The 25,754-nt window shown below is 47.6% G+C and overlaps 3 protein-coding genes across 8 annotated transcripts; 1 reads left to right on the forward strand and 2 right to left on the reverse strand.

Moving 5' to 3' along the window:
* Nucleotides 1-1,309: 1,309 nt before the first annotated feature.
* Nucleotides 1,310-3,971, forward strand: TNF (tumor necrosis factor). 2 transcript variants are annotated; one of them, XM_045826180.1, is made up of 4 exons: nt 1,310-1,650; nt 2,186-2,222; nt 2,412-2,459; nt 2,777-3,971. In XM_045826180.1, exons 1-4 carry the CDS (start codon nt 1,465-1,467, stop codon nt 3,196-3,198), a joined length of 693 nt encoding a protein of 230 aa, XP_045682136.1. In that variant the 5' UTR covers nt 1,310-1,464; the 3' UTR covers nt 3,199-3,971. The 2 variants fall into 2 exon arrangements, with proteins under 2 accessions (XP_045682136.1, XP_045682137.1); XM_045826181.1 differs by having other exon boundaries at nt 2,189-2,222.
* A 10,594-nt stretch (nt 3,972-14,565) lies between these two features.
* LTB (lymphotoxin beta) lies at nt 14,566-16,564 on the reverse strand. Of its 2 annotated transcripts, XM_045826172.1 has the most exons (4): nt 16,285-16,533; nt 15,852-15,903; nt 15,580-15,651; nt 14,566-15,152 (listed from the first exon to the last, which is right to left on the reverse strand). In XM_045826172.1, exons 1-4 carry the CDS (start codon nt 16,444-16,446, stop codon nt 14,713-14,715), a joined length of 726 nt encoding a protein of 241 aa, XP_045682128.1. In that variant the 5' UTR covers nt 16,447-16,533; the 3' UTR covers nt 14,566-14,712. The 2 variants fall into 2 exon arrangements, with proteins under 2 accessions (XP_045682128.1, XP_045682129.1); XM_045826173.1 differs by lacking the exons at nt 14,566-15,152; nt 15,852-15,903 and having other exon boundaries at nt 16,285-16,564.
* Nucleotides 16,565-16,628: 64 nt separating this feature from the next.
* NCR3 (natural cytotoxicity triggering receptor 3) lies at nt 16,629-25,473 on the reverse strand. 4 transcript variants are annotated; one of them, XM_045826170.1, is made up of 6 exons: nt 25,165-25,473; nt 23,592-23,936; nt 23,314-23,421; nt 21,731-21,917; nt 19,268-19,910; nt 17,711-18,786 (listed from the first exon to the last, which is right to left on the reverse strand). In XM_045826170.1, exons 1-4 carry the CDS (start codon nt 25,217-25,219, stop codon nt 21,904-21,906), a joined length of 522 nt encoding a protein of 173 aa, XP_045682126.1. In that variant the 5' UTR covers nt 25,220-25,473; the 3' UTR covers nt 17,711-18,786; nt 19,268-19,910; nt 21,731-21,903. The 4 variants fall into 4 exon arrangements, with proteins under 4 accessions (XP_045682127.1, XP_045682126.1, XP_045682124.1 ...); XM_045826171.1 differs by lacking the exons at nt 17,711-18,786; nt 21,731-21,917 and adding an exon at nt 16,629-16,756; XM_045826168.1 differs by lacking the exons at nt 17,711-18,786; nt 19,268-19,910; nt 21,731-21,917 and adding an exon at nt 22,625-23,204.
* Between the last annotated feature and the right edge of the window lie 281 nt (nt 25,474-25,754).

Consider the following 25,754-nt stretch of genomic DNA (forward strand, 5'->3'; position numbering starts at 1 on the left):
TGCTGTCTGCCTGTGTCTGTCTGGGAAGGAATTTCTCAGGTCTCTCTTAAGGAGTGAAGAGAGGACAGAAGCCTCAGAGGGCGTAGGAGCTGGGGGCGTACAAAGAGATACAGGGGCTTAAGGAGCCCTGTGGCTGGTGCAGGGATGGGGAGTGGGGTGGTGCAAGGCAGCCAGGCCCTGCAGGGGAACCAAAGAATAAGCTGAAAAGACAAAAAAATGGGGTTCAGGGTCTGGAGGAGTGAAAGTCAGAGGATCCCTGGCAGATATGGCCACATAGCAAGGCTGTAAGGTGTAGGGGTTACAGGAAGCCTCCGGAGGGAAGTGACTTCACAAAAGGGTCTTCAGGACCACAGGGATGGAGCATGGGGGTCCCCGGGAAGACAGGGCCATGCAAGGGCCCTGAGGAGTTGGAAAGTCTCCAAGGCTAGGGGCTTGGGAAACACAGATGACATTTGAGGGGACGTGGTCACACACAGGGGGTCTGAGGTCTGGGGCTGTCTCCAGGGATCTGAAGAGAGCAGGAGTTCTTTGGGGATACATAGCTATATGTGGGGGTTCTGAGGGATGGAGCCTTCAGGCGAAAATCAGGGTCTCAGGTTCTTCTGGAAGCCAAGACTGAAACCAGCACTGTGAGTCCCTGATCAGAACGAAAGGAAAAGGCCTGCCCTGGTGGAGTTTGTGAATTCCCAGGGTTGCCTTCATTCCCTCTGGGGCTGTCCCAGGGCTGTCCCTGCTGTCCGCCCCCAAGCCCTTCCAGAGGCCCTGTCCATACCCCCACCTCCCTTCCCCCAGCTCTTTCTTACTCCAGGGACCCAAACTCATGTCTCAGGACCCAGCACAGCTTCTCTCCTTTTTCTCACCATCAAGGACTCAGCTTTCTAAAGCCCCTTCCATTTCTACTTCTGCTCCTATGTTAGTCCTCTCTGAAAATCAGAGGGGACTGGTCCCCAAAAGGAATGGAGTCAATGGGAGTTGGATCAGAGGGGAACAGGGTCCAGCCTTCAAGGTCCTACAGTCACAGCAGTAGCTGGCCCAGCAAGCCCCTCTCAGAATCCAAGTGGGGAGGGTGGTGAGTATCCCTGATGCCTGGGTGTCCCCAACTTTCCAAATCCCCGCCCCCGTGATGGAGAAGAAACCGAGACAGAAGGTGTAGGGCCCACTACCGCTTCCTCCAGATGAGCTCATGGGTTTCTCCACAAAGGAAGTTTTCCGCTGGTTGAATGAGAGCCTTTCCCCGCCCTCCTCTCCTCGGGGCGTATAAAGGCAGCTGTTTGCACAGCCTGCCAGCAGAAGCTCCCTCAGCGAGGACAACAGGGAACCGGCCAAGAGAGAGAGAAGCAACTCCAGACCCCCTGGAAGTAATCTCTCAGACGACACAGCTCCCAGAGAAGCAGCCAGGCGACTCTACTCTCTTCCTCTGATACCACTTCCCAGCTAGACGTGAGCCCCTCTGGAAAGGACACCATGAGCACTGAAAGCATGATCCGGGACGTGGAGCTGGCTGAGAAGGTGCTCCCCAAGAAGGCAGGGGGTCACCAGGGCTCCAGACGGTGCTTGTGCCTCAGCCTCTTCTCCTTCTTCCTCGTGGCAGGAGCCACTACACTCTTCTGTCTGTTGCACTTCGGTGTGATCGGCCCCCAGAGGGAAGAGGTGAGTGTCTTACCAGCCTGGGCTTCTTCTCCCAGCCAGAAAGAAATGGGGGAGAAGGAGGGTCAGAGATGGGGAGAGAACACTGGAGAAAGATGGGAAGGCAGAAAGAGAAATGGAGAGAGATCAGGGAAGAGAGAAGGATGGAGAGATAGAATATCTGTCACCTGGAAGGTGCTAACTAAACACTTGTTGAATGAATGAATGAACAAGAGATAAACATATATAAAGAGATATGTAGAAAGATATGGGGTGTGGGTAGAGAGATGGGAAGAAAACAAGTGATATGAATAAAGATGGTGAAATAAAGAGATAAGGGAGATGTGAAAGACTGGTGAGGGAAGGAGAGATAAGGAAAGATGAAGGCAGAATGTCTGGCTTGTGGAAGGCACTCAACAAAAGATTGTTGAATGAATGAATGGACAAATGAAGAGAGAAAACTAGACACATCAGACAGAGAACACCCACTAGACACGTAGCCAGCTGTTTCTATCTAGGGGTGACTTGCTCTGATTCTAATTCTCCTCCTTCTCCCCAGCAGTTCCTAATTGGCCCCTCACTGGCCCGGACCCTTGGTAAGTGTCTCCAAAGCCCCTCTCCTACTTCTGGGTTTGGGTAGAGTTGGGGTTAGTCCTGGGATGGTAGCAGCGGGGGAAATTTAGACTTGGGATTTGGGGGGATGAGGAATGGAGGTCAAAGAAGCAGGGTATTTTTTTTCCGGAAGCTTAAGGGTCTCATCTCTTTCTTTCTTCTTTCCTCCTCAGGATTATCTTCTCGAACCCCAAGTGACAAGCCTGTTGCCCATGTTGTAGGTAAGAGTTCTGAGGATATGTCTAGGGAATGAAGAAGCAGGTGGGCTGAGGAAGGATAGGATTTGGGGACTGAACCCAAGATGAAGGTAGACAGACCTTGGAGACAGTATGAGAAGAACTCACTGAATTCAAGGGAAGGGTGGAGAAACACCACAGGCCTTGCAAGGTATACTCAGAACCTCATGGCCCGATGGGATATGGGAAGACAGACAGAGGGGACAGGAACAGGATGTGGGGGGTGAGCAGAACTTGAGGGCCAGGATGTGGAGAGTGGAACTGACAGGTTCACCTCTCCCTCTCTCTCTCCCTCCCTCCAGCAAATCAGCAAACTGTGGGGCAGCTGCAGTGGAAGAATCAGGTTGCCAATGCTCTCCTGGCCAATGGTGTGCAACTGAAAAACAACCAGCTGGTTGTGCCGTTGGATGGGCTGTACCTCATCTACTCCCAGGTCCTCTTCAAGGGCCAAGGCTGCCCTCCCACCCACTTGCTCCTCACCCACACCATCAGCCGCTATTCCGCCTCCTACGCCCAAAAGGTCAACCTCCTCTCCGCCATCAAGAGCCCTTGCCAAAGGGAGACCCCAGAAGGGACTGACGCCAAGCCCTGGTATGAACCCATCTACCTGGGAGGGGTCTTCCAGCTGGAGAAAGATGATCAACTCAGCGCCGAGGTCAACCTGCCTGACTATCTCGATTTTGCCGAATTTGGGCAGGTCTACTTTGGGCTCATTGCCCTGTGAGGGAGCAGGATGTCCATCCCAGTCCACCTTAATCCCTTTATCAACCTCTCCTTCAGACCTCTTCATCCCTTCTGGTTTAAAAGGGGAATTAGCGGCTCAAGGCCGGGTCCTGAGCTTAGAACTTCAAACACTTAGAAACCTAGGATGCACGAATGCGCTGCCTGGACAGTGGGGCACTGGCCACCACCAAGCCCTCAAACTAGGGCTTCCAGAATGCACTGGGGGCCTCAGGTTTGGGTCTCTGAATGCAACCTAGGTCACCTGGAATGTGGAGGCCAGAACACTTCGGACACATCCCTTGAGATCTTACCTACAAACTGATATAAGTGGACCTCAGGCCTCCATGGCTTCAAATGTTTCCAGACGCTTCCCTGAGATGGAGAGCCCAGCCCCTCCCCCATGGGGCCAGCTCCCTCTATTTATGTTTGCACTTGTGATTATTTATTTATTATTTATTATTTATTTATTTACTGATGAAAGTTATTTATTCAGGATGTTGGGTGTCCTGGGAGACCCAACACAGGGGCCGCCTTGGCTCAGACATGTTTTCTGTGAAAATGGAGCTGAACTTTAGGCTATTACCACCTGGCCTCTCGGCCTCTGTGCCTCCTTTTGCTAATGTTTTGAAAAAATATTTATCTGATCAAGGTGTCTAAACAATGCTGATTTGGTGACTGACTGTCACTACATCACAGAACCTCTGCTCCCCAGGGGAGTTGTGTCTGTAACCGCCCTACTGGTCAGTGGCGAGAAATAAAGTGTGCTTAAGAAAAGAAACATGGTCTCTTTCTTGGAATTAACTCTGCATTGGGGGTGGGAGGCTGCTCCCTGAAGTCCTCTTCCACCAGGCTTAAGATCCATGGACCCAGTCTTAACTCCCTGGACTGCTGGGGCTCCGGAGACCCTACAGAAAACAAAGCTCAACCAGATATGCCCCACCCCCAGGAAACTGAAGCCTGAACCTAATTACCTTTCCCTCAGGACATGGGAATTTCCAACTCAGGGAATTCCAAACCAGTGGGGAAGTCCTGCAGCTCAGGTGCTCGGGTGAGATTTCCGGCTGTTGCCCGTGAAAGAAGACGGGGAGGAGCCATGTTCTCTGACACCTGAATCATAGCCAAGGGACTTCCAGACATTCAAGCATCTTGCACTCCAGATCACACTCTGGGAGCCCTCCAGCCAACCCTTGCCTAACTGTGCAACCTGAACCAGTCACTGAACCTCATCTATCAGATGGAGATAAGAATGCCCAGCACATATGGGACTACAAGAGAAGAGAAGATATAAGCTACCTCAGGGCACTTAGCATAGCACGTGGCAGGGTAGGCACTCAGTGAATTCTGGCTTTTTTCCTTTATTCAGCCCCCAGCCATCCTATCCCCTTCCATCTCTCAGTGGGTGGAATTGAAGAGATAGAAGAAAATAACAAACTCGGAATTAGATGTGGCTGAAGGGTTCATATGCCAGCTTGGTCTCACTGATTTTCTTGACAATTGATGAAAGAAGGAATGTGAGGTGGGTGAGTTGGCAAGAGAAAAGCACCTCTTACCCCCAGGAGGCTCTTCTGGGCACAGTCACAAACAAATATGAAGTCAGAAATGGAGGCCCAGAGAATGTGAGCCCACACTGGGCTCGGAAGTTGGGCTTTCTCCCCTGCCACTGCGAAACAGCATGAAGAAATAAAATGGAGTCACTGTCGTCGTCAAGCCACTAAATTACTAAAATCAAGTAGGTTGGGGCCTGAGGAAACAATTCTATTCTTGTTTTAACTAGCCTGAGAACTTAAACTTTTGAACTTTCCTTTCCTGTGTCAATGCTTAGATATACATCAAACCTTCTGCCTGATAAAACCGTGACTACCCCCTGAAGGACTAGGGAAAGAATGCTCATGTATCCAGACCACCTGACATCCAGTATCCAGAACACTGGTCATCTAGAACTTTGCCGTCTTGGACCAATCCAGAGACTAAGAATGCAGAACTGACTTCTCTCAAGCGTGTACTGTTTGCTGTAAGAACCCTCAGCTTTCCTCTCTTCCTCAGAACACTCTGCACATTGTCTAGTGGTGTTTGTTTTTTCCACTTTGCAAACCATAAAACCTTTGAATAAATCTTTATTATTTATTACTAGCCAAAGCCTTCTGATACATTTATGCTTACTCGATATTATGGGGGCAGCAGTGCGATCCGAAAACCACCCTGCTGCAATCCCAGCACCGCCACTGGATTCGAGCAAGGTAGCTATTTGAGCCCTCTGTGCTCTGTCATCTCCGTGACAGTTCTGGGATTCCGGTGGTGCATTCTCTGAGTTCTGAACCTCCTTCCTTTGGTTGAGTGGTTGAGGTTCAGAGCTTATATTCTTCGGTACCAATTTTTGTAATGGGATGTCCTCTGTCTAAGTTTACCTCAGAAGGAGTCCCCACCTGGAACACCAGCTATATATATGTTCAAAACTGATGGTTTATTCTCAATGAAGTTATTACCCCAAAGGACCACATATACAAAAGATAACTTAGAACTGCAGTGGTCATTTTATTTATTTATTTATATTTTTTAACACTTTATTTGTTTCAGTTTAATTTTAATTTTTATTTTTTAGAGAGAGAGAGGGGAAGGGAGGGAGAAAGAGAGGGAGAGAAACATCAATGTGTGGTTGCCTCTCGCACATTCCCTTCTGGGGACCTGGCCCACAACTTAGGCATGTGCCCTGACTGGGAATTGAACTGGCAACCTGATGAAGAACCTGGCCCACAGGGTCCATGTGTTGTGGATGCAAGAAACAAATTTATACAGACTACAGAAGTCCTGTGGAGAAAAAGGGATGGCATGGCCACTCCCTGAGTGAGAGAGGGCCCCAACCCCTCCCTGGACAGGCTTTTATTGCTTTTCTGGGCACATTACATGGAGGATGGTCCTCATTTACAATGCACAGGTTCCCTTTAGGTGGTTACCTATTATAGATAACAAAGGAGAGGAAGTTGCTAATTACTACAAAGAAAAAAGATATTTGCAAATGCAGAGGAAAAAGTGCTTGAACTGGTTACACTCCATCCTTGGGAGGTTTAGCATAGATTTTAGAAGTTACTTGCAAGATATGCAGTAAACATTTGCTGCCTCAATTTAAGGTGAGGGAGTTTTAGCAAAAAGCAAGCCTCAAAGCACCCTAGGTACAATGCAGGCCTGATTCCCCACAGAAAAACTGACCTGCGGGTTTGGCTTCCTGTGTGCTGACTGGCCCCTGTCGGCTTTCTGACAAGGCTGGGTTACATTCGCCATGCCACTCGGAAAGGTTCCCTGTAGCGACCCTTTTGTTCCTGGCTACCCTTTGGTTTATGAGCTGGCACACAATCCACTGAGCCACAGTAGCCAGGGCTATTTATTTATTTTTAAAGATATTCCTTATTTATTTTTAGAGAGAGGGGAAGAGAGAGAAGAGAGGGAGAGAAACATTGATTGGCTGCCTCTCACACGCCCCCCAAGTGGGGACCTGGCCCACAACCCAGGCTTGTGGGAATCAAACCAGTGACCTTTTGGCTCGAAGGCCAGCGCTCAGTCCACTGAGCCACCCCATCCAGGGCTTCAGTGGCTACTTCAGAGATTTTTAAAAATGTATTAATTGATTGATGAGAGAGAAAGAAAGAAAGAAAGAAAGAAAGAAAGAAAGAAAGAAAGAAAGAAAGAAAGAAAGAAAGAAAGATCAATTTGGTTTTCCACTTATTGATGCATTCATTGGTTGATTCTTGTATGTGCCCTGGCTAGGGATCAAACCCAAAATCTTGGCATAGTGGGATGATGCTCTAACCTTCTGAGCTACCCTGCCAAGCCGAGGGATCTTTTGAAATTCCAAAATTAGTGACTTTGCATGCACAATTGAAAAACCTTAGAAATGTTAAACAAGCTGAATTTAAAGCAGTTTTCAATTGGTATTTAGAGGACTCAGAAATTAAATGATTCAAAGGTAGCCTAGCCCTAGCTGGTGTAGCTCAGTGGGTTGAGCACAGGCTGCAAACCAAAGGGTCACCAGTTCCATTCCCAATCAGAGCACATGCCTGGGTTGTGGACCAGGTCTCCGGTGGGGGTTGCACAAGAAGCAACCACACATTGATGTTTTTCTCCCTCTTTCTCCCTCCCTTCCCTCTCTCTAAAAATAAATAAATAAAATAGTTCAATTAATTAATTAATTAATTAATTAAAAGAGCTCTAAAAGGATTCTAAAAGAAACTTTGCCCATCTCAACAGATGCTTTATTTTTTTTTTACTTTTTCTCCCCACTGGAACCTGATATTTCAAATAATTTAATGACTCTATGATCAGGAATTTGGCAAAATTGAAAGCTAAAGATTCAAAGCTTAATGGGAATTTTTTTAAATCCTCCTTCTCTAACCTAAAATAAAACTATGTACTCAGAGGGAAAGAAGCAAATTAGGAATGATGTACTGGAACAGGTAGCTCAACCTATGATGCCACATAAGTTAAAACCCAGTCTGGGGGAAGTTGAGAGCAGCTGGCCTTATCTTACAAATCTTTGTGAAGCCAGAAATGCAGCTCCAGAAGCAGGGCAAATCCACCTATCTTTACCGTCCTCAATTCCTAAGATTGAAACACGAGAAAGAGAAATGTTCTTTTTTTAAAGCACAAACTGCTGCTCTGATTCCAAAACTCCTTGCCAAGGACAAATACAAATCTTAATTGTATTATCTACAAATATTAATAAGAAAAGGCCTTAGCCATCTAAAAAATTAACTTATAAATTAGTGGAGTTTTGCCTTATTGTACTGACTCATGGCTGAAATTTTGAAAACAAAACTATTAGGTCTTTGTTTGCATCTGTGTATGTTCATGTATGTTGTGTGGTATTTTTTATCTCTGGATAATACTGCTAATTTGGATAAGAGCTATGTCTACCTGGCTTAAAGAAATTAAATGCTTACATAAAACTTCTAAAAATATTATAAAAACTAATCCAGCTTTCACCAATGTGGCTCAGTTGGTTGAGTGTTATCCCGCAAAGTGAAAGGTCGGTATCGGGTTTGATACCCGGTCAGGACACATGCCTGGGCTGTGAATTCAGTCCAGGGTCAGGGTGCTTACAAGAAGCAAGCAATCAATGTTTCACTCTGACATTGATGTTTCTCTCCCTCTCTTTCTCTCTCCCTTCCCCTCTCTAAAAATAAGTGAATAAAATCTTTTAAAAAAATCCAAGTGCTTTTTCAGGATAAAGTGCTCTGGGAAGATATTTGATACTAAAACTGGTTTGGTTTGCTTAAATAAGCATATCTTTACAGTTATCAGAATTATTTACAATACTTTTATTCTACCTGGGCTTATTAGTTAAATAAGTTCACACTATCTCTGTTGCAAAATTTATCAGCAAGAAAAATAACTCCATAGAATAAAATTTTCAAGTAACCTAACCAAATTATTGAGAACAAGTAAAATAAATAGATGTAAATGAGTTAAAAGTTTTAGGTGAAATTTTCAGCAATATTTATGTTTCATGGTATATTTACTTAAATAGTTTATCAAAATCTTTTGGTAACTTGTATCTTAGAGTTTTGCCAAGTTAAGTTAAACTGTGAGTCAAGTTAAATTCATTAACTGTCTACATCATTTCCCAGTAACATAAAATACTAGAACATCAATAATTAAATAAGTCTATCTACTTTTGACTTCTTATTACAGAGAAACTAAAAGATAAATTCGGATCTGTTAATGAACATGTTTCATACTTTGTTGAGGAAGTATATGTTATCTAAAATTTATGAAATGTATTTGCCAGTAAAAGACACTATGTTTCCAGAGGTTAGGAAATATATTCATAAATTTGCCAATCTACAGAATGCTAATTGCTTACTTTTCAGTGGTCATTAGGAATTAAGGTTTTGCTCTGGCTGGTGTGGCTCAGTGGATTGAGTGCCAGCCTATGAACACAAAGGTTGCTGGTTCAATTCCCAGTCAGGGCACATGCCTGGGTTGCAGGCCAGGTCCCCAATTGGGGGCTTGCAAGAAGCAACTAATCAATGTATCTCTCGCACATTGATGTTTATCTCCCTCTCTCCCTCCCTTTCCCTCTCTCTAAAAATAAATAAATAAAATATTTTTTTAAATAAATTAAGGTTTCTAAGGGTTAAGAATTCTAATTACTATGGAAGGAAATAACAAAAGTGTTCAGGAAAAGAAGATATAAGGCATGGAAATGTCTTTTAAAAATCTTTTTTTTATTGATTGTGTTTACAGAGACAGAAAGGAAGGGGGGGAGAGAGAAATGTTGATTTGTTGTTCCACTTATTTGTGCATTCGTTGCTGCTTCTTGTATGTGCCCCAACCAAGGACTGAACCTGAGATCTTGGTGTACTGGGACAATGCTTTAACAAACTGAGCTACCTGGCCAGGGCCTGGAAGTGCATTTTTTTTCTAATGCATTTTTTAAGAAATTAAAAAGAAAATAGTTTGTACTAAAATAAGTTGATTGTTTCTGAATAACTAAAAGGAGATAAGCTAAGAAGGACAAGGAAAGTTGTGAAAGGTTTGTGAATAAGAAAACCTGAGAAAGAAATTTTACATATGGTCAAACTAAATAAAATCAAAATGAGTTTAATTCAGTAAATGAATGTATTATTTTTTAAGGACTTTATTTATTTATTTTAGAGAGGGGAGGGAAGGGAAGGAGAAAGAGAGGAAGAGAAACATCAATGTGTGGTTGCCTCTCACGCACCCAGAACTGGGGACCTGGCCCACAACCCTGCAGGTGCCCTCACTCGGAATCAAACTGGCAACCCTTTGGTTTGCAGGCCTGTAGGAGACTGTTCTGTGTGACATGGGCCCAGCTCCCACTCAGAAGGCCAGTGGAAAGTGAGGTCCGATGCATAGGACCCATGCTCACAAATAGGTTCTCCCATGGGGAATCGGGCCTGCATTGTACCTAGACTACTATGAGACTTGCTTTTGTTAAAACTTCCTCACCCTGAATTGAGGCAGCAAGTACTTACTGTAACTTCCTAAAGTCTGTGCTAAACCTCCCCAATATGGAGTGTAACCAGTTCAACCACTTTTACCCTTGGTCTGCAACATCCTTCTCTTTGAAGTAAGTAGCACCATTCTCTCCTTTGTTTTCTGTAAAAGGTAACCACCTAAAGCGAACCTATGTGAACCTGTGCTTAGTAAACAAGGAACCTCCTAAATGTAATGTGCCCAGAAAAGCAATAAAAGCTTGTCAAGGCAAGGGTCGGTGCTCTCCCCTTGAGAAAGTGGCCGTGCTGTCCCTTTCTCTCCACAGGACTCAGTAGTTCATATGAATTTGTCTCATATTTCATCCACAATGTCATGGACCCCACAAGCCAGGGTCCACATCATTGAGGCCAGCACTCAATCCACTGAGCCACGCCAGCCAGGGCTGATATACTCTTCATAAGAGATTATAAAGAGAAAGCAAACATTTTGTTTTATTAAAGTTATGTTCTGCCCTCTGTACTTCCAGGTTTTTGATTGCTTAAGTCAACAGTCTTCTTAATATTAAAAGAGCTAAATTTTGCTTACAACTATTTAACTTTCTGTATTTGTTGTGAAGTTTTGTGTTTTATGTATTTTAAAGATTTTATTTATGTATTTAAGGGAGAAGGGAGAAAGAGAGAGGGAGAAATATCGATGCTTGTGAGAGATACATCAATCGGTTCCTTCTCGCACACACCCATCTGGGCACCTGGCTCACAACCCAGGCATGTCCCCTGACTGGGAACTGAACCAGCAACCTTTGGATTCACAGACTGGCACTCAGTCCACTGAGTCACCCCAGCCAGGGCTGCCAGTGAAGTCTTTGCCACCATGACTAAGTAGATAACTAAGTATTGTTTTACAGTGACCTATGATCCTATTTGACCAATTATATTAAAGTTTTTATATGTTTGACAAACTTCCCAAAATTCAAAAACTAGTTCTTTTCTTAACATAAAGATAACTGAGATTTTTAAAAAGAATCTTTGAAACATTCCAAAGGATCTCCCTCTATCTCTCTCTCTCTCTCTTTATGAAAAAGGAAAATAAACTAATTAAGTCTATTTGAGTTGCTGACATTACATGAGAAGCATTGTCAAATAAGAAATAATAATTATATGCTATACTTGTATGCATATATTATTGTTAAAATACATTTTCTAGAAATTATATTAAAATTCCTGAAATCTACAATGTCCTAATATAATGTCTTCATTCATCATTCTAGTTATCTTAAAATGTGCTGCAGAGGAAAGCAAATATGTCAACTGCATCATAATCAGATCTTTAATCGTGTCACATTAAGTCTTTGACATTTATAGAACGTCATTGTCTTACTCTGACTTTTTTTGCAAATATGTTTCATCTTCATAGAGGACTTGGACACTTACTCTAAAATACATGTTTCCGTTTAACTCTCAGATTATACCTTTAAACTGGCTGAGGATTTGCAGAAGTCTAAGGAAAAACTGGATTCATGAAACTGTTAACCAAAAGAGCAAGATCAACAAGAATTAATAACATGGAGCCGAATGAACTGATGAGAATGATTACAATTTTTATAACTTTATTTAAAATATTGCTGGTTCTTTAATCTTTTGTGTTTCTAGATATAAGGGAAACTTTTCTCTTTTTTTAAAGATCGTATCTATTTATTTTTAGAGAGATGGGAAGGGAGGGAGAAAGAAAGGGAGAGAGACATCAATGTGTGGTCGCCTCTCCCATGCCTCTCATCAGGGCCCTGGCCCACAACCCAGGTGTGTGCCCTGACTGGGAATTGAGCCGGCGACCCTTTGGTTAGCAGGTGGCACTCAATCCAATACAAGTGAGCTACATCGGCAGGGGGAAACTTTGCTCTTAAGCAACAAATTATACTTTTGTAAGCAGAATTGAAACATTTACCTTTTTCTACCTACTTGGTCCCTTCAGAATTCAGAAACTCTCAGTGACTATTCTTATTTTCATGACAATATTGTTATTTATATAAGTTAATAAGAACCTGTTCTCCTTGTAACAGAACACAACTGGAAACTGATTATACTACGGAGGCTTTCACTGTAATGTAATACCGGAGAGACACGCACATAGACTCAGATACGAGCAGACAGCTTTGAGGAATTGAGACTGATTTATGGAAGCCAAAAAACCCTTGGATATATCACCCTGGTACTTTGCTTACAGAATTCTCAGAAGCCTTAACCAGGTGAATAAAGAAGGTTGCTTCCTGGCAGGTGCAGGAATCTGAATTACTCAAAGAGAGAACCTCACCCAAATATATAGGTATTGCAGACGATGTCTGATGGCAAGTCCTTGCCTTGACTTTTCTGGCCTCAGGGGCCTTTAAAGCTCAATCTGAAGATTCCTTACGAAAAATTCCAGCAAAGCAGATTTAAAAGAAGTCTATTGGTTATTTACCATTCCTGCTGCTTATACTTAAATAACAGGCCAACTTGTTTGAAACTAGACTTATTTCACAAACAAATTAGTCTTGGCTACATGGGGTAAAAATGAGGCTTATTTTAGAGAGAAAAATCACTGAGGACTAAAACTGCCCCTTTCCCAAAGCCGTACAGGTGAAAGTGGGGCAACTTGATAAAAACTTCGGAGAAATCACTACAACAGTTCACATATGGACAGCCTTCATGCCTGTTGCAGAAAAAAGACATTCGAATTGAAAACCACGAGAACTACCAAACCCTTGCACGCCTGCTTTCGCTCCATCTGAAGGTGACTCAAGCCAGACATCCTCAAATCTTCTCGACTGGCTGCCTTCAGAACTCACTAACTGGGATTATAGTCGGCTTCAATCAGTAAGCATTGTTTTCCTTTTGTTTCCATAGAGATGCCTCTTATTAAATACCTGATTATTTTCACTAGAGGCCTAATTTTGGGAGTTACCTGCATCGTAGCCTCTTAAAATGAGAGACAACTATTTAACTGAACTCACCTATTCCCAAGACTGAAACTGGTTTCTAAAACTGATATCTAACAGCCCTGGCCACTTAGTTCAGCCGGTTAGAGTGTCCTACTGATAGGCCAAGGTTGCAAGTTTGATCCCCAGTCAGGGTACATACAAGAATTGACCAATACGTGCATAACTAAGTGGAACAACAAATAGAAGTTTCCTTCTCTCTCTCCCTTCCCCTCTCTCCCTTCTCCTCTCTCTACTCTAAAATCAATTTTTAAAGAAAATAAATAAAACTATAAATAATAATATCTTAATTGATCCTTTCCTAATGCTTCAGTCTAAAAATTGGCACAAATATTGAGCTGACTATAAACTCCTATGGCAGGCATGTCTTTGACCCATGTCTTCCCTCCTAGGGGCATGATGGACCCAAGGAAGGCACTGCCACCTTGGCATCAAGGGGCTTTAAAATGTTTTGTTTGATCTACAATGTTTTCTAGGAGAAAAATCCTAATCAAAAAGGGAAAATGAGGAGTAGAGTGAAGAAATAAAATAGAGTCACCAGCAGGCAGGGGAAAACCACATGGTGTGCCGCAGGGGTGGGGTGACCCACTGGGGTGACCTCGATAGGGCCTGGAGTCCCCCTCTGCCTCCTCCAGCCCAGGGCTGAAAGGCAGTCATAGGACGAGAGGGCTGCTGTTACTCACCCTGGCCCCCACATTTGCCCATTCAAGGGAAGGAGACCTGAAGTGTGAAAGAGGGGTGAGAACTTTCCATCCCCACAACAGGTGGCATCAGATTTTCCTCCTCTCCTTCTCCCCAGGTTCTCCATGGCGTCCTCAGATACCATCCCCATACCATCTCTCTCTGAAACACCCTCCCAGCTTTTTCCTTCAGCCTCCTCCCTTCACACCCCATGAGCTGTTGTTTTTGCTCCTTGGAAGGAAAGTTAACTCTGGGGTAGCGGTGAAAGGGCCTTCAGGTTACCCGCAGGGGAGAAGTGCTGGGCCCTTCAGGCCTCCAGTTCTCAGCCAGTTCCAGGGTTCCTCTGGGGCTGGGCCTTTCTGAGTAGTGTTTGCCTTCCCCTATAATGACCCCTCTCTCCATATTGGAGGGGCCCAAGAGAAGAGTGCAGTGGGGTGGGGTGGTGTTCATGTGGCTCTGAGAATCAGGGTGCTTGGAGGCGCTCTGAGTCTGAGGAGATCCCCTTCCTTCTACCCTCCAACTGGGCCAATGCTGGGACAAGGCCATTCAGAGGCAGAGGGTGGGTGGGACTACAGACCCCCATCCCAGGGATCAGCCCCCACACAACGTGTTATGAATTGTTTCAAGTATCCAGTAAAACACAAGAGAATACTTAACCAACCCTTGTTTCAAGCATCCAGAAGAACACAGAGAATACTTAACCAATTTTGTGTGCCCACCCTGAACCGAGACATGTTAACATGTCAGCACCTGTATGGGCAGCACTAAAGCTTGACATTCTTTATTTTCATCAGGATCAAAATCAGTTTCCAAACAGTGTCCTGCATTTTATCCCTGCCACGGGGTCCCTGATGATTGGGTCCCCAATAGCTGGGCTAACAGACACACTCCCACCCTGCAGGGCTGCCATCATCACCCCACCATCACAGCCCCAAAGAAAGTCTTCCCTCTCCTGTAGTCCACCATGTCGGGGTGGCTGATGTTGACGTACACCCTCTCGCCCCTCTGGAGCTGCACCAGGCCGCCGACCCCCACGCTGGTGTACCAGAGCTTCCGGGTGCGGTCCAAGGCTGGGCTCACAGTCTCGACACCCTCGAGCAGTAGGTCGGGAGTCCTGGGTCCGTAGGCGCCCCCCGCCCGGTACAGCCGGCTGCGCAGCGTGAACGAGCGGTCGAGGGGGTCCCCGTCCGCAGGGGGCGCCCGGCCTCGGTAGCCGACCTGGCAGTAGAGGTAATAGAGGCCGTCCCGCGGGAGGGCCAGGCCGTCAGCGCTGGAGAACTGCGCCCCGCTCCTCAGAAACGCCTCTTCTTTCTCCGCCTCCCAGCCTAGACCCTGTCCCTGCGTCCAGGCGCCTGCGGAGAAATGGGTGGGTCGGCTCGGCTCTCGGAAATCCGATCCCAGAGGAGCGATTGAGGCCGGGATATCCTGGGAGGGCGGGCAGGGGGGCAGGGGGGGGGCCGCTTCTAACCCCCTGTGGGAACCAAGCTGGGAGAGGGCAGGGTAAGGGTGCTGCCTCTGCAATGGGTGCAGTTGGGGACTGAGGGCACCTGGGCAGGGTGTGGAGCGCGGCTCTGGGGAGGAGATCCAGGCCAGGTTTTGCCTGCTCCCGTAGGGAAGCCAGAAGCTGGAATGTGGGGCTGGTGGAAGTGTGGCTCATTAGGGGCGAGAGGTGGTGAATTGAGTAAGGCCCAGGGCACTGCAATAACGGAGTAAAGGGTCTCTAACAATGGGCAAACAGAACTGGCCCCCTTGGACTATTCAGATCTACGAGACTCTTACCTATGAGGTGAGCAGCTGGGAGCCTGGGGCTGGGATCTGTTTCTGAGTCCTGCTCAGGCAGCTCCTGGGACCCTGAAAGGGGCGAAGAGTCCACGATTGGGACGGGGCGGCTACCCAGGCATGATCGTCCTGAGAAGACAGGGCGCCAGGGCCCAGGGATGGGGCACCTGGATTCCTGGACGGAGAGTAAGAGAGTATCTGGGGATGCAGATGGATGAGAGATGGGAGTCCCTAAGGGGCTGGAGCCGGGACGGGAGATGATCTGCTCTTACCCAGTTGCTGCTGAGCCTTTGCTTGTGCCCCGGGGTCAGTGGTCTCCGTTACCTGAGTGGGTGGGGTCACAGTAGCCAGAATTCAGTCTCCGCTGATGCCAGTCCCACCCCTCTCAACCATAGACCCAACCTCCCAGCCCAACATCCATTCCCCAGCAGGGGAGCAATCAAGGTAGATACACTTCGACAGGCAGACTGAGGCCTAAGTATTTCTTGGGAAGAGGGAGGAGACAGAGAGACAACCAGGAAGGGCCTTGCAGACATCAGGACACAACAGCATCACAGGAACAGGGAAAGAGCCAGCAAAGAGGAGAAGCAGAAACCCCTGCCAGAGACAGCCAAGCCAGCTGAGCAGGTGACGCAAGAGACCCCAGACATAGCCCAAAATAAGTGAGCATGAGCAACAGCCCTCTGGGTTCTTGTGGCCACTCACCGGTCCTCCTTGCTTCTGGGGCACCACAGCCAGCACAGCCAGGACAGTGATAGGCACAGCCAGCAGTAAGGTCACCAGGGAAGTGGTTCCTGCCACAGCCAGCAGGAGGCAGCCCTTCCCCCGGGGCCTCCTCCCCCAGCCTTCCAGCCCCAGCGCCCCCATTGAGACTGAGCCAGGGCCAGGGGAAGGGGGCTTTCATATCTCAGGGGTGGGGCCCACCCTCCCCATAGACCCACACACCTGCTTGGGACTTTCCACACACCCCTGCTCCCCTCACCCAGCTTCCTGTTTACCCAGAGCTGGGGTGGGGCAGCTGGATGCCGGGGTTCCTTGAACTGGGGAAGGAGTTGAGGTGAAGAGACAGGCTTTCAGCATAGATCTGGAGGGGATCTTAGAGATCTTCTGGCTCAATAGGGAGGGAAACTGAGGCCCAGGCAGGGCAGGTAGCTTGCCGAAAAGTCTGGTAGCAAAGCTGCAATGAGAACACAGAACTCCCAATATCCAGTGCATCCTGTAGGCTTCTGCACCCCAGAGGAGGGTGCTGGAGAGAGGGCTGCACCCACATCCCTGATGTCAAGAACTGGGGTCTTGAGAGATGGACATCCAGGTCCCTAAGAAGAACATTTCCCCACACTGGACTGACCTCCTCCATTCCTGTCTCCCCCAGCCCCTAGAACTGAGTCTCCACAGCAATGGCAGCTGAAGGGGGTCTCACCGAGGAGGGATGGAATGAGCATTACCTTACTGGCTGCAGAGTACACATAAGAAAACCATAAGGCATGTCCTTGAAGAGCTTTGCAGCCCAGAATGAGCTCCATCCATTGAGTAGGTGTTGACTAAGTGTTTATGAATAAATGAAGAAAGGACAAATGAATGAGTAAGCAAGATCAGGCAGCACAGATCAAACGAACGTTAGGGCAGACCATGCGGTAGGAGTTGAGGGAAAGACCAAGTCCAAGGAAGTTAGAGGTGGTCGCAGATCATCTCCCTTTCTCGGCGACATCTCTGTGTGTTTGGATAATAATAACAATATAGTTAGTAGGTAAACAGCACTTAGCATGTGCCTGCAACTGATGCATACACTTTATATATAATAATTCTTTTAATCACAATGAAAATCCTATAAGAGGAAACTGAGACAGAGAGACATTAAGGAACTTGTGGAAAGTCACACAGTAGTGGTGGAGTTGGAATTTGAACCCAGGCAACCTGGCTCCAGAGCCTTGATCAAAAGTTTAAAAGCTAGCCCTGGCTGGCATAAGCTCAGTGGATTGAGCGCAGGCTGGGAACCAAAGTGTCCCAGGTTCGATTCCCAGCCAGGGTACATTCCTGGGTTGCAGGCCAGAACCCCCAGCAACCACACACTGATGTCTCTCTCTCTCTCTCTCTCTCTCTCTCTCCCCCTCTCCCTCCTTTCCCTCTCTAAAAATAAATAAATAAAATCTTAAAAAAAAAAAGTTTAAAAGCTAAGTGAATTCAGATTTGTGCATTTCACTACATGTAAATTTTGCTTTCTTCAGCTCTCCAAAAGAGAAACAGAGAAACAAATAATGAACTCAGTCAATGCTAAACATGGCAAAGGGTTTAGAGATGAAATGTGCTGATGTTTGCAACTTCAGAAGGTATCAAAAAATCAGATGGATTGATAGATAAGTGATATAGCAAATGTAGAAAAATGTTTAATTGTAGAATCTAGATGGTAGGGATACGTTCACTGTACAATTCTTTCCATTTTTTCTGTGTTTAAACTTTTTAATAATAAATGTATAAAACTTCCCCAAACTGAATATTATCCTACTGTCCTGCAAGAGAGAAAAAAACAATATGAAGGGGGAGTGAGAGGAAATAGCAAAAAGTTTCTGAATTTGGAGAAGAAAATGCAAATGCTTACAGACCCAGGCACCAGATCTCCTCCCGACCCCTTGCCTCCCTGAGTTCCCCAGTCCACCCTCCTCAGGGACGGGTGTGCAGCCCTCCAGCACACATCTCCCTGACCATCACAGTGCCACTAAGAAGGCTTCAGCCACGACCCTGTCCAGAGGGCCTCAGACTACTGCCCTTACTTATTTTTGTGCTTAATATCAGAATGCTGCCTCTAGCAAAAGTCCACCTGGATTACCCATCCCTTTTTTCAAAACATCAATTTGTCATCAACTTTCTCTCCTAGATCTAACAGCAGCGCTTCTGTAGATCTAGTCTGGCTGCCTAGACTTTCCCGTTTGTAAATCCGTCAGCCAAGCACCCTGCTAGATAGAGCCCGGAACAGGAGAAGGTGAGTCACCTCAAAAGCACCAGAGCTCCCAGTCTGCTGTGGGAGCTAGGGTGTGTCCACACACATACACTGAGATCATGAGCTCTCAGTGGATGCAGTTCGAGAAGTAACTGGGAGAGAGTTAATCAGGGAAGGCACCTGGAGGATGTATGCAGTCACTGACTCCTTGCAGAGTCAAGAGGATGGCAGGATCTGAGAGGGATTACAGGCTTCTTTACAGTCTGAGGAGTCTGAAAGGAAAAATGTCCTAACCCTACGGTAAAGCCTAACTTCCTGTTCTAACAATGCTGGGGAGGCCTCAAGGCTGGGGGGAGAAGTGAAAGCCAGAGAAGGGGCAAGAATGTCACAGGTGTCAACAATTCCTTCCACCCAGGCAGTTCCAGCCAGTTGCCCAACCCAGCCCTCAACCCCCTGCAGGCCATAGGCTCCGGGTAAGCTGGAAAGATGCAGGGACCCTTGGGGGAGGGTGTGGGACAGGCACACCCCGGAGTAACATGAGGCTATGGTGAAAAAGTATAGCTTTGAGGTCCCCTCAGCCCTGGAGGAGTCCTCTGTCCACCCTCTGTCTCTGCTCCCTTCCAAAATTAAAAACAATCCACTTCTGCCCCTACTGCCTTCCGTGGCCACCTCAGGCCCTCCTCTCCACCTGGGCTTCTGCTCCCAACCCCACCAACCCCCACCACCCCATACAGCCCAGAATTCCTCTTGTACCCAGGAGGGTCTCAGTTTTCAGACTCTGGTCAGTGCATCTGGCTCTGGGGTAAAGTCAGAGGCCGCCTCTTTGCCTTCAAACAGGAACCAGTGGTTGTAGGCAGGAAGTGCCTGAAGGGAAGTTATGGGGCCCCAGCCACTCCTCCATGGCCCACTTCAGCCCCACAGAATCTGCCCAAGAGAAACAGCTCTCCAAGCTCTGCTGAGTCCCTCTGGGGCTGAAGGAGAGGACCCCTGAGTCCCTCAGGGGCCAGGTGGTGCTGGATATTTTTAGGTCACCATGGTGGCTAAGAAAGGACCAGGAGATAAAAAGGTCCAATTAAGGGTTTTCATTCAAGGCCGAGACACTGAGATCAGGCAGGCCGAGTCCGAGCAGTCTGCAGCAGCAAGGGAAAGGGCAGCAGGATTTTTAAGGGTGCATAGCCAACCTCCGAGGAGGGTGGGTCACCCTGCTGATCTGCCCCAGGTGTCCAGGGCATAGGTGTTTGCAAGACGATGTCCTCTGATCAGTGATGGCTGATTCGGTGGCAGAAAGTCAGGAAGATTTATGGGCCTTCCCTCTGGAAAAAGCTCGAAGGAGAGGGGAGGACAGTGAGGATTCAACAGGTTTCCAGAAGGATGCCAGCAGCTGTCTCAGTTGCTTCTGGTAACAGGGAATGTCGTGGTTAGTAGTCAGGTATTTAGCTGGTGACGCATACCTTCTTTGTTATAGCATAGGAGGTGGCTTTGTTCTTGAAGTCCCAGTACATTCTAACAGACACTGCCCTCCCTACCTTTCCACCAGTCCCCACAGGCATTCCAAACTCTGGGTTGTCCTTTTCCATCAACTCCCTTTCTGAACAGAACTTAGAAGTATCCAGTGCTGGGAAGGCCCTTATAGTCAGCCTGAGGCAGGCAAAAGGGGATGGGCTCTGGAGCTGGACAAACTGAACTTGAACCCCAGCTCTGGCACTTCCAGGCTGGTTCCTCACCAGAGAGATGGGCACCACCGCACCCTCCTATGTGCAGTGATGAATGGAAAGGGCCCAGTTCAGGGCTGGACAGGAGTGAGGGTACTCGGCCTGGGAAGATTATAACAGAGGGCCTGTACTTTACAAATGAGGAACTTGGGGCACGTGACTCACCCCAGGCCATTTAGGCTGGCAGGGCAGGGGCTAGGTTTTCTGACCTCCAGGCCAGTCTTCCTTCAGTCCCCAACCTAATGGCAGATTTGAATGACTTGATAGCAGGCGAGGTGACCCTCGCACAGGGTGCAGTGTGTGAAAAGGGATGTGTGCAGTTTATGAGTAAGTAACCTCTCAGGACCAGCAGTGAGGTGGGCAAGGGACTTCATGGGGAGACCCAGAAGCAGTAGGGATGGCAATGGGAGCCTCTGAGGGATAAGAGGTCTCAGGAGCGAGTGACATAGCCAATGATGGGTGGGTCCCTCTGGTAGGAGGTGAGGGAAGAATCTCGGAGAGTGTATTTGCCTGCCTCTAATACTGTAGGAGGGGTCACTGAGATATCCCCACCAACCAGGAAGATGAGGTAAACTGAAGAGGGAAAGGGGCCCTCTCATACTCATTCCTTTTCCCTACAGACAAATGCCTTTACCTCTATGGCAGCTCAGGGCTGGGAGGGCTCCTGGTGTGGTTCTGTCCTCCTGTATGTGTCGGCTGCATCAGGGAGGTGAGCCCACCCTGACCTCCGTCATCACCGCCCAGCAATGCCCCAAGGGACCCCACCCACACCCTTTCTTACCGCTTTCCCAGAAGCTCCCATCAACCCTGACACGCCCTGGTGAGGAAGGTGGGAGAAGCTGGTGGGAGAGGGAAGGGAGAGTGTCCAAAAAGAGAGTCCAGGGCTTTGGCCATGGGAACAACAGGCAAGTCAACGAGTGAGGAACAGACCTAGGGGGTGAGGAACTGTGGGGGACACTCAGGAGGATTGGGAAGCACAAAGGTTGGGCCATGCTGACCTTTTTTTTCTTTCAGTGAGGAAGCTGGAAAGGAGCTAGGTGAGTGCAGGGGGCAGGGAAGTGGGTGAGGGGGCCACTAGAGAAGGCTGAAGCTTGAGATGGTGGGGGCCAGGGAAGAGAGAGAAAGCAGGAGCATGAGAGAGTCACTGAGATAAAAATAAAAGAGAGGCAAAAACAGAAACAAGAGAATGGGTAGAAGAGAGGAAAGAAATGGTGTAGAGATAGGAAAAGGAAGTAAAACAAAAGAGAAAGAGAGGAGAAATGAGAGAGACAAAGAGTGAGAGCCAAAGAGACAATAAAAGAGGCTCTGGAAAAGAGAGACACCAAGAGAAAAGTGAGGGAGAATTAGAGTAAGGGGCGGGGATGGAGGGAGGTGGACAGTGAGACACAGAGCCAAAGGGAAACAGGAGAAAAGAGCCTGAGCTGAGGGGAGAAGGGAGGGGTGTGGGGGAGGAGAGACTGAGGAGGCAATGATGTAAGAAAGTGGGGGTGGGGCAAGCACTCACAGGTCAGGCTCCGCTGAGGGAGGCCTCTCCTGTCACCTCCCTCCTGTCAGCTTCAGCACTGGCCTCTAGGAGCAGGAACTCCACCATGCGTCTCTGTGGAGGCTGCCCTACTGCAAGCGACCTGACTTTGGCGATCCAGAAAGGGAAGGCTCCATGGGGGACCCCAGCACCAACTACACCTGCATTGCTGAAAACAAACCCACCTGAGCCCCCAGATACCACCCTCAACCCAGGCAAACATCCTGTGGCTCACCCAGCAAAGACCATAGTCTTGAGGCCTCCCATGTCTCAGACTTCTCAGTCTATCTCAAGCCCCCATTCAATATGGCCACCATCAGAACTTAACTCACTTACCTTCCCACCCACTCTGGGATCAAGTAGTGACTTATTGGATGAAGAAGGGTGTTTAGGGACCCAAGCTCCCCTGAGGCCAGAACAGAGTATAATAGCCCCTGCCCCACCCCTTGTATGCAGTTTCTCTTTCTACTGTTTCAGTTACCTGCAGGCAGAAAATACTAAATGGATAATTCTAGAAGTAAACAATTCCTAAGTTTCAAATTGCACACCATTCTGAGTAGCTTGCTGAGATTTCATGCTGTCCCGCCTCATCCTGCCTGGTACATGAGTCATCCGTTTGTGCACAAATCCACCCTGGATACGCTACCCAGCTGCAGTGCATCCCACTGGGTTACAAGACCAGCCATTGTAGCATTGCAGTGTTTGTGTTCAAGTCACCCGTATCGCACGCAGCCTAACACTCTGCCACAGTGCCTGTGCCTACGCCTTTCACGTTGGTCCCCTCACTTCATCACATCACCTAGGCAAGCATTGTTCATCTCATGTATCACAAGAAGAAGGGTGAGTACAGGACAATACGATATTTTGAGAGGGAGAAACCACATCCATATAATTTTTATTATAGTATGTTGTTATAATTGTTCTATTTTATTATTATTGTTTTCAATCTCTTACTGTGCCTAATTCATAAATTAATGCTTATCATAGATATGTACATGCAGAAAAAAAACAGAGGTTTTGAAATATATCTCCTGTGGATTGGGGCAGACTTTTATATTTGTCTATGGGCAACTGACAAGTAGGACCAATCAGATTTGATACGTCTCATTTCTCAGGAGAATCAGCCTCAGCCTCCTGGGCCCAGGGGAATTGGGTCCTATTCTGTTGAGCCCCAGGATAATGGTGGGAGGGGTTCTAGGCACAATTGCTGGGAAGCTCCCTTCTTGGACCTTTCTAGGTCAGGCTTAGCAGAAGGGAGAGTTAAGAATCAGGGGAACCTGGAGAAGAGCACACCAGGGTATCCAGAAAATGTGGAAGGAAATACATGAGACCTATTAGAAGTTAATGGTGGGACAGAGAGAGAGATTTATTGGGGTCTTCTGATGAGCACTGGGATCTGGAATCACTTAGCAGAGGCCATCCAAGCTGTGGCAGTGTGTTCCCATGTGACAGTGGCCTGGTGGTGACATGGCCAGAGTCAATTCTCTTCTTGATCTCGGTCTCCTCCTCCTCCACCTCTCTCACTGCCCCTCCATCTCTTCCATTGCCATGGCTCCATAACTCACATTTGCCTTGGTAATAGATGGTGCTGCCCATGGCCACGGAGAGAAAGCTGAAGGCGTAGAATCCAGCCCGAAGGAGGAGGACTGTGAGGGCCCCTAGCTGAGGAGGTCCTGCATATGGGTGGTAAAGAAGAAGAGCTTGGTAAAGGGGACCCAGGGAATAATGTGCACAGGCTCAGGGAGGGAGAGAGGGCAGGGAGCCTCAGGGAAGGACTCTCAACTCCCTCTTCCAGGGAGAGTGGAGCCTCTAGCCAAGGACATGCAGCCTCCTGGGGCCTCACCTTTCTCCACCACCAGCAGGGTCCCATTCCCTGTCCCGACACCCAGGCCCAGCACCTCCACACTGCACACATAGATTCCAGCGTCACTGCCTCGGGTGTCCCAAATCTGCAGCTCAGCCTGGTGGTCACAGAGGAAGCGGGAAGAGGCAAGAGGGGCCAGGCGGCCCCTGAACTCTGGAGTCCTGTTCCTCACCTCCTTCTCTGGGGCCACCTTATCCCGGTACCACGTGACGGAGCCAATGGCCAGTCTCCCTTGGCTGGCATTGAAGGAGCAGGGCAGGAGGACAGCGGCACCTTCCTGGGTACGAATCTCAGGGGGCTGGGACACCCAGAGAGCACAGGATTCTAGGGGCAGAGAGAAGACCCAGATAAATGCCTCCCCAGTCACTCTGAAAAGACAAGAGAGCTTGCAGTAGAATATCCCAGCTGTCACTAACCCACAGAGAGTCAGGGGACTAACACATCATGTGCCTCATTAAACCTATTCCTATTTACCAATCTAATGTCTTAACATTGCTTATTAAATCATTCTCAATTCTTTCCTGTACCAATTCTCACACTCAGCTTTCATCATTTTCCAGCTACACTCACCAGTAACATCTTGCTGAAATTTAACCTGTCACAATGAAATTGAATCTCAGAAATGAATGTGGCTGCCTAGTTCACTGATAGCATTAATTATATCATCCCAGGTATTATTTCTGTGCTAATGACATCCTATAGTATACCACCCTTGCTACTTTGGTTTTTGTTAAAGAGCATTAACTACTTAAAACATCAGGTGAGGACCTGGTTGTAATTGATTGCGATCCCTATTTAAATGATCTAAATTGATGAATTAAACCAGTTATTAAAATCCCTGATCAAATTCTCTGATTAGTGAAATTTACCAGCCATTCTTCTATTTCAGTGGTTCTCAAACTTAAAAGCTCATTGAAATCACCTGGAGTCTTTGTTAAAACAGCTCCCTGGGCCCCATCCCCAGACTTTTTTATTCTGTGGGTCAGGAGTGGGGCCTAGATTTGCCCCAGGTTCCAGCTGATCTGAAGCTACAAGTCTGGAGTCCACACTGCATTTAGTTAAGGAATATGTCTGATAGGTAAGGTCTCTCAGTTAATTAAAACCAGCTTCACTAAGAAACTTATCTCAGATTTAATTAGGCCTTCCAAACTCCTAATTATATCTAGACCCAGATAATAAGCCTTGTTTAATTGGCTTATTACGCTCATCAAATTCAAACTGACCCCTTAAAAAAATGGATCCCTTCAAGTCGATTTTATTGGCCCTTTCAACTTTATCCTTTTAGGTAGGTGGCTGAGGAGAAAAGAGCTCTGGGTGGAAGCTGGGGAGTGACCCCGCCAGCAGGCAACATGGAAGAAACTGAACTGCGGAGTCCCTGGATTTCAGCTCTGTGGAGGGCCACGTGCTCCCACTATCCTTTCCTTGCCACTCCCTCAGGGCTCAATATTCAGCCCCCACCAGCCTGCACCGCAGGACATCTATGTCCGGCCTCCCTCATTCTTCCTCCTCCCAGCCCCATAGCCCTCAGAGTCCTGGGAGAAAGCCCTGTCACCTGGATGGACCGCGATAAAGATGAGCAACATCATCTGGGCTGTGCCGGAGGACATTCCAGTTGAAGGGAACCTGGGCAGTGAGGTCTGAGCGAAGGAGGAATGGTCTTTGGTCTCGAAGGCCTTTGGTGACGATGAGGGCGGAAAGCTTTCTATGACCCACAGGACTCACATATCACTTGCCAAGAACCTCAACCGCCTGGGACCTTGGGCATGAAATGCATGACTCTCTGAGGAGAGAGGCTTCTGCTGATGGTGATATCTGGGTCACGAGGAGGTGAGAGCAGGTTGCCTAAGTATTTGAGAGAGAAGGTAGGGCTTAAATGTCTGGTAACACCAGGGTGGGTGGGTGGGCAGGTGAGACCAGGATGTGGTTCCCCCAACTTCCGATGTTCAAGAAGACCAACCCTTAACCCAGAAGCACCTCCCAGAGCCCTCCTGGCCCAGAGCTAACCTATGTCCCCACCCCTTGGGTCAACAGGGCCCAGGCCCACCCCATTCATTTTTTTCCCTTGAATCTGGATCTCCCCCAGAGCAGCTCTAGAAATTCTATAATTGTAGGGTTTAGGAGAAGCAAACTGATTGGTGGTGG

The sequence above is a fragment of the Phyllostomus hastatus genome, unplaced genomic scaffold (assembly GCF_019186645.2).
Source record: "Phyllostomus hastatus isolate PE091 unplaced genomic scaffold, TTU_PhHast_1.1 phas_scaffold_60, whole genome shotgun sequence".
Lineage (NCBI taxonomy): Eukaryota > Metazoa > Chordata > Mammalia > Chiroptera > Phyllostomidae > Phyllostomus > Phyllostomus hastatus.

Bases quoted from the DNA above. Each gene is read 5' to 3' on its own strand.
- LTB (XM_045826172.1), bottom strand. From the start codon at position 16,446: ATGGGGGCGCTGGGGCTGGAAGGCTGGGGGAGGAGGCCCCGGGGGAAG. The intron at 15,904-16,284 runs GTGAGTGGCCAC...CCACCCACTCAG, and splicing joins CCCAGAAGCAAGGAGGACCG to GTAACGGAGACCACTGACCC. The intron at 15,652-15,851 runs GTAAGAGCAGAT...CGCCCCTTTCAG, and splicing joins AAAGGCTCAGCAGCAACTGG to GGTCCCAGGAGCTGCCTGAG.
- TNF (XM_045826180.1), top strand. From the start codon at position 1,465: ATGAGCACTGAAAGCATGATCCGGGACGTGGAGCTGGCTGAGAAGGTG. The intron at 1,651-2,185 runs GTGAGTGTCTTA...CCTTCTCCCCAG, and splicing joins TCGGCCCCCAGAGGGAAGAG to CAGTTCCTAATTGGCCCCTC. The intron at 2,460-2,776 runs GTAAGAGTTCTG...CCCTCCCTCCAG, and splicing joins GCCTGTTGCCCATGTTGTAG to CAAATCAGCAAACTGTGGGG.
- NCR3 (XM_045826167.1), bottom strand. From the start codon at position 25,219: ATGTCCTCCGGCACAGCCCAGATGATGTTGCTCATCTTTATCGCGGTC. The intron at 23,937-25,164 runs GTGACAGGGCTT...CTCTGCCCCTAG, and splicing joins CTTTATCGCGGTCCATCCAG to AATCCTGTGCTCTCTGGGTG. The intron at 23,422-23,591 runs GTGAGGCCCCAG...ACCCATATGCAG, and splicing joins CCTGCTGGTGGTGGAGAAAG to GACCTCCTCAGCTAGGGGCC.